Source organism: Trachurus japonicus, chromosome 14, assembly GCF_045865225.1.
Source record: "Trachurus japonicus isolate A0001 chromosome 14, Traja_1.0".
Lineage (NCBI taxonomy): Eukaryota > Metazoa > Chordata > Actinopteri > Carangiformes > Carangidae > Trachurus > Trachurus japonicus.
Window position 1 is genome coordinate 7,007,274 of NC_140920.1, and position 14,721 is coordinate 7,021,994.

The 14,721-nt window shown below is 42.0% G+C and overlaps 1 protein-coding gene across 4 annotated transcripts in view; it reads left to right on the forward strand.

Annotated features, from left to right (window-relative positions):
• The window catches only part of gabrg2 (gamma-aminobutyric acid type A receptor subunit gamma2), a 51,750-nt gene extending 40,798 nt beyond the window's left edge, over positions 1–10,952 (forward strand). The window contains exons 7-10 of one of the 4 annotated variants that reach the window (XM_085797238.1): positions 2,713–2,865; positions 5,081–5,286; positions 7,085–7,108; positions 9,872–10,952. In XM_085797238.1, coding sequence (XP_085653364.1) covers positions 2,713–2,865; positions 5,081–5,286; positions 7,085–7,108; positions 9,872–10,153 — 665 coding nt within the window. In that variant the 3' untranslated portion in view covers positions 10,154–10,952. The remainder of the gene's footprint in view (positions 1–2,712; positions 2,866–5,080; positions 5,287–7,084; positions 7,109–9,871) is intronic. The other 3 variants (XM_085797236.1, XM_085797240.1, XM_085797237.1) reach the window with 3 other exon arrangements.
• Positions 10,953–14,721: the final 3,769 nt, after the last annotated feature.

Sequence of the window (14,721 nt, forward strand, 5' to 3'; positions counted from 1 at the left end):
AGTATGGAGGTATCTGGATGTTTCATAGTGTGTGTTTTGGACGATTCAAAAGTGAACTCTATCCGCCGCCATTATATGAAAATCTGTTGCCAACTGGACCCCCCCTGGAACTCCAAAAGCGTTTTGATGACTCTGAAAGTTCTCCAAACCCTTCCTTGGCATGCCGGTGAGTAGAAAATTGGTGAATTATCAATTTTGGGTGAAGTATCCCTTTAAGTAACTGATGCTGGCGCAGTGGCGCCCCTTCCTCACAGTGGGATTGCCTACTTTTTTTAACAAGCCATCAGAATCCTTTGCAAAACCAAATGACTGTATGTAAACGTGTTATTGTTCACACATCCACTAACAGTGTCAGGGATGTTCACTTGGGGCACTAAACTATTTGCTCCCGACAAAGTGATGTTGTGGAATCGCAGCCAAGCGCTAAAGCCGGGGAGGGGAACTGGAAACCATTTTGTTTTGAGTGGAATCAGGAAGTCATTAGCAAACTGATGCATTACCATGGAGCAGTAATGGCAGGCGGTCTGATACCGATACATCAGGCTGCCCGGGGGGAGGGCGCCGGTCGATAACACCTCCTCAAAGTGTCTTCCTGGCAAAGTGCTGTGGCCTGTAATGAAACTGGCGCTCGGACGGAGAGAGACGTACGACAGGAGGGTCTCACACCGAGCGGCCGACGGAGCGACGGGCCGACCTCACCCCCGCCGCGGAGAGCCCATTATCATTAAGAGTCGGAGTAAATGTGAAGGAGGGTTGGTGCTGCTGAGCAAGCTGGAATAAGTATATTAACCGGCCGTTTCTCAGCTGTCAGGGGTCTCCGGTTTAGGCTCCTGCTAATGTAATGTTAATAAAAACAAAATAGTGGGCTGCGGGACCCCGGAGAGCAGCAGCCTGTCTTCATGTGTCTTCAGCACTCCTACAAGCCGAGGCGGCCCACTGTAATATCCCCTGCACCTGCCTGCATCAGCAGAAAACACACGCGTGGTGATGTGAATAGTTGTGGTTGTGCTGCTGCTGCTGCCGAGGGGGGTTATTGCACTTGGTTTATTTAATGATGCTATCAATGGCTGGGTGAGACAGAGGTGCATGCTGGGTATAAATCACAGAAGACTCTGGTCCCTGTCCAGACAGTACACCAGGACTCCGTCAAACAAAGTGCACGGGGTTCAGCACACACATGTCTGTCTCTCATTAACACACAAACACACAGATGTTGGCTGTTGTTCAATAAACCACAGTTTGTGCCGTGCAGCCGTTCTCAGGAGGAGAATTATTAGCCAGCTGTTCGCTCCCCAGGCAGCTGCAGACACACACACACACACACACACACACACACACACGCTCGCACTGTACACATACACTCTGCAGAGATAGATGGCTGAGAGTGAGTAGGTTCGATGCCCTGCAGGTTACAAGGTGCAGCGAGGGGCCAGGCCGGGGTTTCCGACATTGTTAACAGTCTGACGTTAATCAATTTGCAGACGAACGACTGCAGCTGGAGGCCGTCAGCGAGCAGACAGACAGACAGACAGACAGACAGACACATAGGTAGAGGATCAGGAGAGAGACTATTGGCAGGTTTATAGTGAACTGTCAGGCTCACAGGAGTGTGTGTGTGTGTGTGTGTGTGCTTGTGCTGAGAGATTGTTCATTTACATGCCAGTCGATTCACCCTCATTACCAGGTGCAAGTGTGTGTGTGTGTGTGTGTGTATGTGTGTGTGTGTGTGTGTGTGTGTGTGTTTATGTGTATTAAGCATGGACTGTAAAAAGAATTGACGTAGCACCGGTGACATCACCCATTGGTGTGGGGGAGTCTGTTTTGTGCCTCTACTACGGGGATTTGAACTGCGCCATCTTGGATTTTACTGTGTACTTTCCATATTTGGAGAGCTGCGACGGTTTGCCGGCCGAGAACCCGCCCACTGAACTCGAAGCAACCAATTAACAGCCGGTGACTGTCTGCGAACCTGTCACTCATCGATAGAGACCAAAAAATATAAAATGTACCAGGCTGTAAATATGTTTTTTTAAGCTGTAAATTCGGCTATTTTAACATGGGGGTCAATGGAGAATTGCTTGTGTGCTGTAGCGTGTGTGTGTGTGTGTGTGTGTGTGTGTAGGCATGCTTAGCTTGCATTTTAAACAGGCAGGCAGGAGGATGTGTACCGTCAGGGTCACGGCTACCTGGGCTCCACTGACCTCAGCGTCTAAAGGCCCAACATCTGCCGGGGTCAGACGGTCGGCCCGGCGACGGCTCATCATCAGCTGGATGCTGGTGTTCATGTTCCAGCTAACTACTGGCAGGAGACCAGCTTCTGTGTGTGTGTGTTTGTGTGCATTCAAGCAGGTCCGGCTCTCTGTGTGTTTAGTTTACCCAGAGCAACTGGAGATTTCAGATGAAAGTGATACAGTGAAGTTACAGTGAAGTATTGATGTATTGATCCGTCTGTAACTTAACAGCTTGTTCCACGTCTGATGTGTCGGCATCGACTCAAGCGGCCGGACGTAACAAACACTTATTGAAATGATCTGATCCTTGTCTTTTAGTGTGAACTGTGTGGACATCAACAGTCCACACTGATCAATATGACACTTTCTCCCTGTTCATAATAAACTGTACATAGAAACATTTGATGCCTGATGTTTCCTCATATATTCCGCTCCTCCCTCACTCTTCCTCTCTCCTCTCGTCTCATCCCTCTCTCCTCAGGTGACTACGTGGTGCTGACCGTCTTCTTCGACCTGAGCAGGAGGATGGGCTACTTCACCATCCAGACCTACATCCCCTGCACCCTGATCGTCGTCCTGTCCTGGGTCTCTTTCTGGATCAATAAGGACGCAGTACCTGCCAGGACGTCATTAGGTAACAAACCGTCTCCTCATCCAGTCTTTTACTGAATAAATGAAAGAATGAACTTGTCTTGTAACTCTAACATCAAACTTCACTGAGTCTTTACCTGAGCTTCATCAGACATCCTGTCCTTAATTACTCTGCTGTGAAACATATCAAGGACCCGGTGGTAGCTGCACACACACGCCACCATATTGAAGAACAATCTGCTCTCAGCTTCCTCTGTCCTGCTCCTCTATCCTCTCCTGTTCCCTTTTGTCTTCTCCTTCACCATCCTCTCTCCTCTTCCTCTTCTTCTTTCCCCTCGGAGAGAGACAGGGCAGCTGCTTAGGAATCTAGTCCATCTTGATTAGAAGAGCCTATCCTGGCGCATATGTTTTCATGCATGCCTTAATGAGGCATTAATTATGCAGTGCAGAAGGGAAGATGCAGAGATGCAGCCTCAGCACAATAATAATGCAGGTGGCCTCGGCGCTGAATGCAGAAAAGGACACAAAATGGGGGGAAAAAAAGAAAAAAAAAGAGGAGTGGTGGGGGTTGTCGGGGGCAGAAGTGAGGATTTCAAGGAATTTTTTGTCAACTTGTGAACTTGCCCTTGGCGTCCAGTGGACATCCTGCAGAAGTTCACTCAGGATTCAGCTACATACATATTCCTTAGTCAGCTTTCCTCCTGTCCCCTTAAGGCTCTAAATCCTGACCTCCAGTCCATGTGATGTGATCATTAGTGAGCATAACTGAATGTAAAACAATCCCTGCAGGCAGCTCCCCTCCACTCCTCGCTCTCTCATCATTACTTTGTCAGTCATTAATCTCTCTAAAAATAGGTTGTTGTGTTTCCTTGTGCTTCCAGATCTGCAGTTGAAATGATAACTATTAATTCCCTGCTAAAATTGCACCGAGTCAAATATCTTAATTTCCTCTTTGAAAGATGTTGCGGAGGTACAGGCAGCCAGGTGGTTAGGGAAGCAGATTAATGCAGATGACATAATTCTTAATCCTTCAATGCCGTCCAGAAATATATCAATTCACTCACAATGCTGCTGCGGCGGCGTTAATCTTGACGCAGACTGACGTCTTTCGGTCCACGTTAAATTTAGACAGAGATCGTCTTGTGTGTGTATACGAGGCGACTTCTCTTCTCTTCCATGTTTGGTCTGTTTACAGGAAGGAGGCGTCATGTCGGTTTGTTTGTTTGTTTGCTTGTTGGCGTTTGTGTGGTTGTGTGTTGCTAATCTGCTGTATCAGTGCACTTATAAAGGCATTTCCTCAGCATGTGTCATCTCTGCACCTCATCATCCTCGTCACAGGCAGACAGAGGGAGTAAAGAGGGGGGAGAGAGGGGAGGGGTCAGCAGCAGATGGCTGGTACAGGACTGTAGTGTTGTGTCAGTCCGTGTGCTGGTGGTCAGTGGCCGTTGAACCACAGACCAGTAAAGTATGTGGATCAAGAGGACAGTGAAAACAGCTGCTCACCCCCCCCCCCCTTCATGGCCACCTAACTGTTAAGCACTTGCAATTAAACGGCAAAGATTAATCCTCTTTTATATACACTGCACATGTCAGTCACACAACTTCCTGTGTTGTTCACAAAAGCTGCTAATTCACGAGTGCTGCTTCAAATAATTCATCATTTATACATTTATTTTATTCTGCTGATGTTTTTAATCAAATTCTGTTGGTGGCAGTTTTGTTAAAGAGTCGCACGTGTGTTTCTGTGGACAAGATAAACCTCCAGTCTGATGTATGTTATGAAATAGACAGTGTGACAAATCAATTTAGTGTTTTATTCTATCACATAGAGCTGCAGGGAAACTGAATTTAGTGTTATTGGAGAAACCTGCACCTTTTCTACACTGGATCGTTCTGCAGCACGTGTGTTCCCAGGAGCACAGACGACGATGCGCAAGATCAAACATGTATTAACTCTCAAGTTTTTAAATCCCTGCTTGGACTTCAGCTGCCTCCAGACTGGTTTGAGGAGAAGATCCTGTTAGAAACACATGAAATCATATCTTTAATTCTTCTTTAAGTGTCTGAATAAATGTCAGAAAAACGAAGCGAGCCGACAACCTCGCGACAGACGAACACGTTAAGCGCTAAAAAGACGCCTGTTTAGTATCGTAATGAGCGGTTTGAGGAGTCGCTGCTGTAGGAGCGACCACAGATAAGACAGACAGACCAGTGTAATAATAACTCCTTCACCATGTTCTCTGTGGTCTGTCCACCAGGCATCACCACTGTGCTCACCATGACCACGCTCAGTACTATCGCCAGGAAATCCCTCCCGAAGGTCTCCTACGTGACCGCCATGGACCTGTTCGTGTCCGTCTGCTTCATCTTCGTCTTTGCCGCGCTCATAGAGTACGGTACGCTGCACTACTTTGTCAGCAACAGGAAGCCGTCCGCCAAAAAGGACAAGAAGAAGAAAAACCCGGTGAGCGTCTTTCTAAAACTTAACATTTCTCTTTTTTTATTCCTTCATTTTGTCATGCAGCTATAAACCTAATTGATGTGTGTATGAGTATGTAAGAAGAGTGTGTACAGTATCCTTTATTTAGGTGAAAGATCAAGTAGCCCCTCCCCCCTCTGTGTCACAGAGCTGGGATAAGCCTCAGGAAACAGCCACACGCTGCTTATCATCCCTAAGGGAGCAGCTTCCACGGGGGCCACCGACTCAAATTGCTCAATGAGCGCAGCAGCAACCTTTTTCCTTTAATCTGACACACATCTGTCACAGCTGTAATTTAGACCCACGTCACATGACTGTAAAGTTGGCGTTGTTGATGTGATTTTAAATCCCTCAAGAGGTCACAACCTCTTTAGGTTGAATACAAATATATGAGCATTTATTGAGCTGGACAGGAAAGACCTACAGTACTCCTCTGTCTCTCTGTTTTATACGTGTATATAAGTATATACGATAACAACTTAAACATAGAAACACAACCAGCACATCACAGATTTCATACTGGAGAGAAATCAAATTTTCACCTCGTTTCTATTTTCATCTTCCTGTCAGTTTTCCAAACAGATAAATGGTTGACGGCTGTATTTCACACGAGTAAAACTGTGTTGCACCAAAATATTTGCTTTTTATTTCTTTTCATTCCCAGTAAGTGAGAGTTGGTTCATGACTCTAGACTTGTGAAGATTTTTTTTTTTTTAACTGAGTCCAGATATGCCACTTGATGTCTTCTTAGTAGGAAAAAAAAGTTTGTTGGTATTTCTTAAATGTATTTTTGGATAACTTAACCACTTTTCTGGACTTTTTTTTTGCAAGGCCTGCTGGTAACTGAAATGTATCTTTGAAGTCATGGCATTTTTTTTTTTTTTGGACAGGATTCACAAGACTTGAAAGCTATTAAATCTTAAACCTCTAAGTATACTGCGCTCGGGTGAACAGGAGTATTGAACTGGAACTTAGGGGAGAAAGTGGGGCGCTCTAGTTTTCAGCATCCGAAACGAAGGTTTTGCACATGGTCTAACTGTCTGGTGGACCAATGAATGAATAATGAAGTGGAAGGTGTGATGCCAGTCTGTCATCTCAGAGGAGCTTTTCTAGGTTCTCTGCAGGACGAAGTGTGACAAGGAAAGGAGGTCTTTGACTTAATGAATGATAGAATCTAGAAATAATAAGAATTATAGTAGAGTAGAGTATTTCTTAAGTTTATTGCTCTGCTTGTCGTATGATTCAGTTCTAGTCGATAAAAGTTGGTTTAAGATGCAGAAGGAGTTTGTCAGGATCAGATTTCCTCCTGACAGTTTAGTTTATTGTGCATTAGCAGCACAGTGTTTATTACACACGACTCTGAAGAAGTGCTGTGTAAGACAAACTGTGAAAACACACTGTAATGATGTCAGTATTTAAACCTGAATTGTGGATGGTGTAAAACTTAACCTTTCTAGTTTTGCAGTAATATTTCTTTCCCTAAGGTGATGCTGGTGTAAGAAGCATGTGAGATACATAAATATCCCACCATGCATTTCCCCTCCTGTGTCTGTTTGTAACATGTATGTCTCTCTACAGTATATTTCCTCTCTTTCCATTTTAAGTTAAACAGTACGGTACTTGTAAGTTTCACACATTATCTTTGTGTCTCTGTTTCTTTTTCCTTTTCCTTTTTATTAATGTGTTCTTTTCTCTGTTTACCTGTACTCTTTTCTTTCTTTCTTTTTTTTTTTGTTACTCTCTTTCAATTCCACATATTCTTTGTTTCCTGTCTGGACAAAAGCTCCTCCGGCTCTTTTCCTCAAAGGTATATTGCCTGTGTCTGACTGCATGTGTCTGCTGCATTTTGGCTCTTTGAGCCCCGAGCACCTCACTGCTTTTCTGTCTGTTCTACAGCAGATACGCCTCTCTCTATTCCCTCTTTATCTACCTGCATTCTTACTGTACTCCTCCTCGGTTACTAAATAGGTATCAGAGATAACATTAAAAAGGGGCGCTCTGCAGTGCACAGTGCGGAGGCAGCCAGCCAGACGTACTTATGCAGTTTTTTTTTTAAATTCAAATAACCATCCCACACATCCCTTGTCCAGAGGAATGTAATAGTCCGGGCCCAGTGTGGACTCATTCTGGCTCCCTCTGTCCTGTTTCACTCTTTGTTGTTGTTGTAACCACAGTGAACTAGCAGCCGCTTCAATAGCTTCCTCTTCTCTCCCTCCTCCTGCCAGTAAATCTATACCTGTGTGTTTGTTGGGCTTCTCAACCTGACGCTTCCTACAGAGTCAGCAGAGCCTTAACAGACTGAAACAGACAACCCCTGCACTGTGATCTGAGTCTAATTAGAGTTGGAGGTCCATTCAGCAGATTAACACATGCTAATCTTTAAAAATAACACACACACACCAAAAAAAACAACAACAACATCATCCAGGTGGGTGGGAGCTCACAAAGATCTAAATTTAAACTCAACACACCAGTCAAGACAAGACAATCTGCTTTTTCCACACAGAGGTCCACCATCAATATTTTACCAGGGGGGGACATTTTTAAGGTTGGATACGTTAGATTTTCAGCACAAACATGAGTTTAAATATACCAGTGAAAAAAAGAAAGAAAGAAAAAACTCCACCTGCAGTATGGAAACACTGACATCAAATATTCAGCGTCAGCCACCTGACCAGGGATCCTCCAGGAACGATCCCGAGTGTTTCCGCCCTTTGTCTTCTCTGAGAGGTTGTCTACTTTCAGCCAGTTAAAGTTGCCAGTGCCACTGTGTTGTTTCAGTGTTTCTTATTACTATTATTTTAATTTCAATTTGATTTTTTTTGCCAACACCGACTCAGCACAGCCAGGCTTGACCCCGGCCACGCGGCAGGATGCTGTTAATGCTCCTTCTGCTTGAGCTTCCACTGCGCTTCCTCCAGTGCAACCAATCCCCTTTGAGAACCGAGTCATAACCTGCTCTGCTAATCCCCTTATTAACTCAACATACCGTCCCATTGACCAAGGACAAAAACGCTGAAACTAACCCGTATGTTGCTCTGTTCTGTGGTTATGTATCGTTTTCAAAGGGACAGCGGGTTTGTGCACTAGTGCTGGGCAACACGAGAGGTCGTAGGGAATGAACAGTTCAATCAAGTTTAAGTATTTTAAGCTTGTTTGAGGATGCATGCTAACAGTAGATAATGTTATGTCTAAACTAAAACTGCAATGACCTATTTTTTCGCAGCAAGCAAAAGCATGCCAACATTAAAAAAAAAGGGGGGGTGAGGGAAAAAAAAAAAGCGATGCTTGTTGCGAACTGATTCATATTAACCAAATTCACAACACACATGCTGTTAAGTCATATTTGGAGTGCTGGTACAGTCATTTATAGATTATTGTTCCTATGTTATGAAGCCAAAACATAAAGAACAAACTAAATGACGACTACTTGCACTTTTTTTTGTTGTGGTGAAGGCAGTGATGTGAAATTCTTAGAAGCTGAATTCTGGATTGTGCTCAACTCGCTGTGTCTTTTTTTTTTAAGTGATGAGCTTGATGCCCCAGTTTATCAGCAAGGTCAAGGACCCTTCCACTTCCACCACAGGGAGGGAGAGAGGGAGGAAGGGCAGAGTAGGGAGGGTAGGGAGGGGAGGGGAGGGGGGCTTTTAATCTGCCAAAACAGCCAGGACTCCAATTTGTGCAAAGGTGGCATGGCATCCTGAGATAAAACGCTGATGAAAACGGGTCTATTTGAATACTAATTGTCTCCCTGCAGAATGACAGGGCCACAGTCGCGCTGATGTCACTGTCCTATTTTAGGAATCGTCACAAATGAAAGGCATGTGGCCTCCAGTGGTGAGCACAGTTTGAAAAGGAGGTTTATTTTAACCCATTTAGTGACAGCGAGAGTGGGCTGCAGGAATATTGAGCTGTGCGCTACACATCTGCCAACACATGCTCCTCCCTAAAGCTTAGCAGCATCATAAGCCAGTTACAACATATCCTATAAATGCATTTCAGAAAGAAAGAGAAAGAGAAGAAGAAAAACGCTTACAACATCCATACAGGTTCGAATTACGAAATTCTTTTGAGTCTCCGCGCCTTAAGAGCATTTTTTTTTTCTAAAAAGTGTCCTTGGAACAAGTGACACGCTCGCTGGTGTTTTCCCAGCATGCTGAAACGCTGTGGAGCAGCAGCAGCGTAGTCACAATGAAAACATGGAGGAGCATTGCCCAGCACTAGCTTTATATATCTGTTAAATTAACTACCGTCCTAAATATTATGATTGCCTCAGCTGTCAGCTACAGCCCACCCCAAAGGTGTAATTTGCAAACACGGGTTCCATGGAGACCGAGCCTTTGTCACTATAAGCCTCACTAATTAAATCCACACATGGTATTTATGGGTCTACAATGGGCGCATTGGCCAGTCGAAGGTGCAAATTACATTTTGCTGACTAATGACAGAAAATGAAGTGGCAGACAGGAAATGGCAGCTCAAATTAGGACCCCTGTTCTGTCAGTGAGGTCTTGATTACAGCACTCTGGGGCTCTGGTGGCTAACTGTGTCGTTTTTGTCCTGTTAAAAGCAGACACCCACGGTAGACATCCGTCCACGCTCTGCCACTGCCATTCAAATGAACAACGCCACACACATGCAGGAGCGGGACGAGGAGTACGGCTACGAGTGTCTGGACGGGAAGGACTGCACCAGCTTCTTCTGCTGTTTCGAAGACTGCCGCTCCGGAGCCTGGCGGCACGGCAGGTTGCACATCCGCGTCGCCAAGATAGACTCGTACGCTCGCATCTTCTTCCCCACCGCCTTTGGTCTCTTCAACCTGGTCTACTGGGTCTCCTATCTCTATCTCTAGGCCCTGGTGTGTATCCAGCCTCATCATCACACACTTCATTACATCCTTACATTACGCTCTGCGCCAGCAAGGAACATTTCTGAAGGAGGGGGACCCACTGAAACATCCAGAGATTTGATTCAAAGCTTCTTCTTTTTTTTTTTTTCCTTTTAATTCTCGGATTTTAATCTCTTTAACGTTTAAGTTATTTTATCTGATAACTCTGATAACAGACATTGCAAATGTTGTAGCATTACATTTTACCGGCATGAAGAGGTTTGTAGATGTGTCGTGAAAACATTGGTTGTGTGAGAAATTCAGTTTTTTTGTTTTTATTATTTTCTTTTGGGACTTTTCAAATGGTATTTCTCATTCATTTCCTCTCAATGGGATTTTTACAAACTTGATTCATTTATAGTCAAATACTTTCCTTCTACAATAAACTATCAAACCAAACAGGACTTCAGATCACATCAAGAACCCATCAGAGAAATCAAAGCTGATTATGAGTATTATGTCATTTATCATTTATTTTCACTTTTCTTTTTCATATTAAAACAGAGAATCTGAAGCACTTTAACAGAGCTATGTTAGACAGTGACATTGAAATTCATTTTGATAATGCTAATTTATTTTTAGTTTACCTAGCTAACATGTTAGCACAAGTGAAAGTTGCATTTTTCATGTGTGGTCAGAGCAAATGATGCTGTTATGGACACTGCTCAACTGTACAGACACTGTATATATTTTACTATTACATAGTGGTTTACATTTATTGCATGCGCCTTTCAGGCCCAAAAAAAACCAACAAAAAGAAAAACTGAAGAAAAATCAAGATGTTTTATGGTCTTCTATTGTTGGCTATGGAAACTAAAAAACAAGCACTGTTGATTATCATTCAGGATTTGATTCAACTTTTTTTTTTCTAGGAAAATTTGAAAAAATGAAGCAATTTCAAAAAAAAAAAAAAGTGCCCAGTTTATGCTTTTCAGTTGACAAGTTATCTTTGCGCCCGATCACTGGTTTATTCATGTTCCTCGCAGTCATTCGCTACCGGAACATGGACCGTTTGTAATTTTGGTCATTTGAAGCTTGTGCAAGAGAAAACTGAACTACAGCGAGTTCAGCTCTCTAATAAACACAGAGTGATAAACACAGGCTGAGATTTTGTCTTCAAACTAATTGAGCCTTTAATGTAAACGTCAATACAGACAGGGGCTCATTTTAGTGTCATTCTGACAATAAATCAACAATAATATTACTAATAAATAAAACTTAAAGAGCATACATTTGAGGAAACGAGACATCTGATTGTGTTACAGATGTTATTATCAAGCATCTCACTTCCTGTCTCTTAAAAAACCCACACATTGAGGAAACTGATTCTCTGGTTTGGCCAAAAGTTCATTTTGTAGTTTTATTTGTTTTCACGTTGTTTTTCCCCCCTCAGAAATTTCCCCTATAATGACACGGCGCAACGTGAAGAGAACACAGCAAAAAAAACAAAAAGCATCTGAATTGTAAATGTTGTGTATGATAAAAAAAAAAAGATGTAACCCACACAAATTACAACCCCTACAGGCCACTTTTGATAGACACCAGTATGCAAACAAATGGAGACAGTGCTCATAAAGTATGATTTGTAAACTCACGATGAATGGGTGTAAATCACATTGTTAATGTACATAAAATATAAAGAGAACAAAACACTTGTCAGGCCCTTGGGATTTTGTAAAAGGGAATATATTTTGTAATGTCAGCATTGTTACAGTATATCACCATACAGTATATTAGACTTATTGTATTATGCTGGACTGACCATGTAGAATACTCGGGCGGTAATCGGGTATTTATTTATTTATTTACTTACTCATTGATGGTATTTATTTATTTATTTATTTATTCTGTTGAAAGAAAATGTATTTTATCTTCATATAGCCCCGGAGAAGATTACACTGGATCCTGTCAGTTATAATCAAAGATACATTTTTGTTCGATGTGTCAATGGAGCTTGAGCTTATTTATCTTGTGTTTTCTATGTTGTGATCAATGTACACTGCTCTCACTAAGGCCTGTCAAACTGTTATATCTGTTGAACTAGTGAGTTGCAACATTACCTGTTGTGCAGCTTCTGAGTAGTAGATTTAAATATTTTCAGCAGAGTTTAAAAGAAAAGACACTCACACACACGGAGAAAAAACTGTCCCCGAAACCACCAGAAGAACGTTTGCTCGTCTAAGTGACTATTAATTACTTCCACTTTTTTTCCACCGCCACATGGGTTGTCATTGATCTTACTATTTGCCATCGTTAATAAAGCATCAGTGATGATACTAACAAACATACATACGCATTTAGCAGATTATCTCATATTTCCTGGAGTTCTTTCCCTTTTGTATTTAATGGTGGTCCTGTTGTGTCCCAAAGCTGCAAACATAGTAGTCTCCAGCCTGTCTTCAGTGTCTCTCTCACACACACACACATCCTTAGGGCCGTACGTGTGTGGATAGCAGCGTAGGAGTGGCCGTCGTCAGTGTTTTCAGTAGTTCAGAGACGTGTGACCGAAGTGATTACATCTTATAATAAAGTGCCAAACTGACACATGCAATAGAGAATATCGAGTCGAAATGTCATATCAGTAGTGAATCCACTTACACTGCTTTGTGGAAGAACAGACGTACAGTATGCTAACATGCTAACAACCAGTGTCTTCTTATAGGAAATGCTAAACAGACAATGGGATGTTCCCATACACATGGATTAACAGGTGCTCTGGATATGTGTGGTTTTTTTTGTTTTTTTTTGGTATAGTACAGAACCAAAAGCATGAGGACAGATGTTCAAATACCAGACTGATAAAAAAAAGTATTATTATTAGTATTATATTAGGGTGAACAGGAAGTTGTTCTGATTCAACTTTATTTACAAACCCATCACACTGATAACAGAGCATGTCTTGTGTTTGAACAGTGACGAAGAAAAATTTATACTCTTCATGGAATCTGATATTTTTTTTCTATGATGGTAAAAAAAAGCTTGTTTCTTATTTGTTTCTTATTTTTGCACTCTATTGTAAATGCAGGGATACATATAAAAGTGTATGGAAGGTACTGGGGTGTGTTTATATTCAGTAGTGTGCATGCTGAATATGTTTTCAGTCAAACTATGGGATGTACTGGAGGAACTGGGACTAATTCAAGCATCGTTTCATCTGGTCCTTTTTTTTTTTTTTTTGCCTGCATTGACATTGACTTTTATTACACTGTACCTATTTTTGACAAAAAAGTGATTTGTTTTGTTTTTTTGGGACCCACAAATGAGTAACATATATGTGAACAGCACATGTAGATATTTTCTGTTGTTATGTATTTTGTCAAAATGCAGAAAACAAAATAATACGCACTGGAGTTACCGAGCGCAGTACAAGGTATCCAAGAACAAAATAAATTTCATATGATTCTCATACATACAGTATGTTAGTTGTTTGCCATCTATGTATATTTCACTATTGTATAAAAAGGGGCACTGATCAATTCTGTTAGGGTCTGCATAATATACTATACATGTACTAGAAAAAATCCTTTTCATAAGGGAATTGCACATAGCTGTGGAATTTTACAATAAAATGGTTGCATTTATCAGCGTGTATAGGTTCATTTTTAATATTTATTAATATCATCAGTTGTGTCCTAATATTTCAGATGTATTCTATATTTTCATGATATGTGCAATTATGGACTTTATGGAGTTTTGTGAGGAACAAGTTGCAGATGCTGAGCCGTAAATAAAACTCCACATTTCACAACCTGTTCTTTCAGCTAATGGGGAAAAAAAACTGTGCCAGACAGTCTTAGAATTAACAAACTCAACTTTTGCACTCCTGTAACTTTAAATTGGTTTCCATTATTTGATAAACACTGCACAACAGTGACAGGCAATCCCAAAGTTGAAGCCATAGACGGAGCTGCTCATTTCATCCTGTCAAGAGGAGCATGATGCAAAAGGAGAGGTTGATGTTAATGGTCGATGGCACTTCTGTAGAAAACGCCAAATACTGCAGAGAATAGAAGCTCTTATTCTACAGCTTCAATCATTTTAGCAGTGTGATGTATGCACAGGAAAGTAATTTGAGTGAGTTCCTAATGGAAATACTGGAGAAAAGCTTCACTTCTCAACCATCGTGGACTTGACATTATTATGAATTCATGTCAGGCAGATGGATTCTGTTGAGAATAGAAAGGTGTTTAATGACAGCGTGTTCCCCTCCTCTACAACCATCCCATAGTTCCCTGGTTCACATAAATGAGCCGACTTGATCCAGCCAGTTCAAACCTACATTATGCACCAAACAGTGACATTCAGATAGAAATATAAAAAAAACCTTCCCAGTTTAACTTCTTCTCAGGGAAAGACTGTGTCTACAGGTTGTAATTAGAACAGAGAACAATAAATATATTTATTCAATTTCATTGTTATTTCATCAACTGTCAAGGCGGCACTTAAATTATACGTCTAGAAATTACAACTGACACGTTCAGACATTTTAATAGCTACGTCTGCAAATCATTCAGTGGTGATTAATGGATATT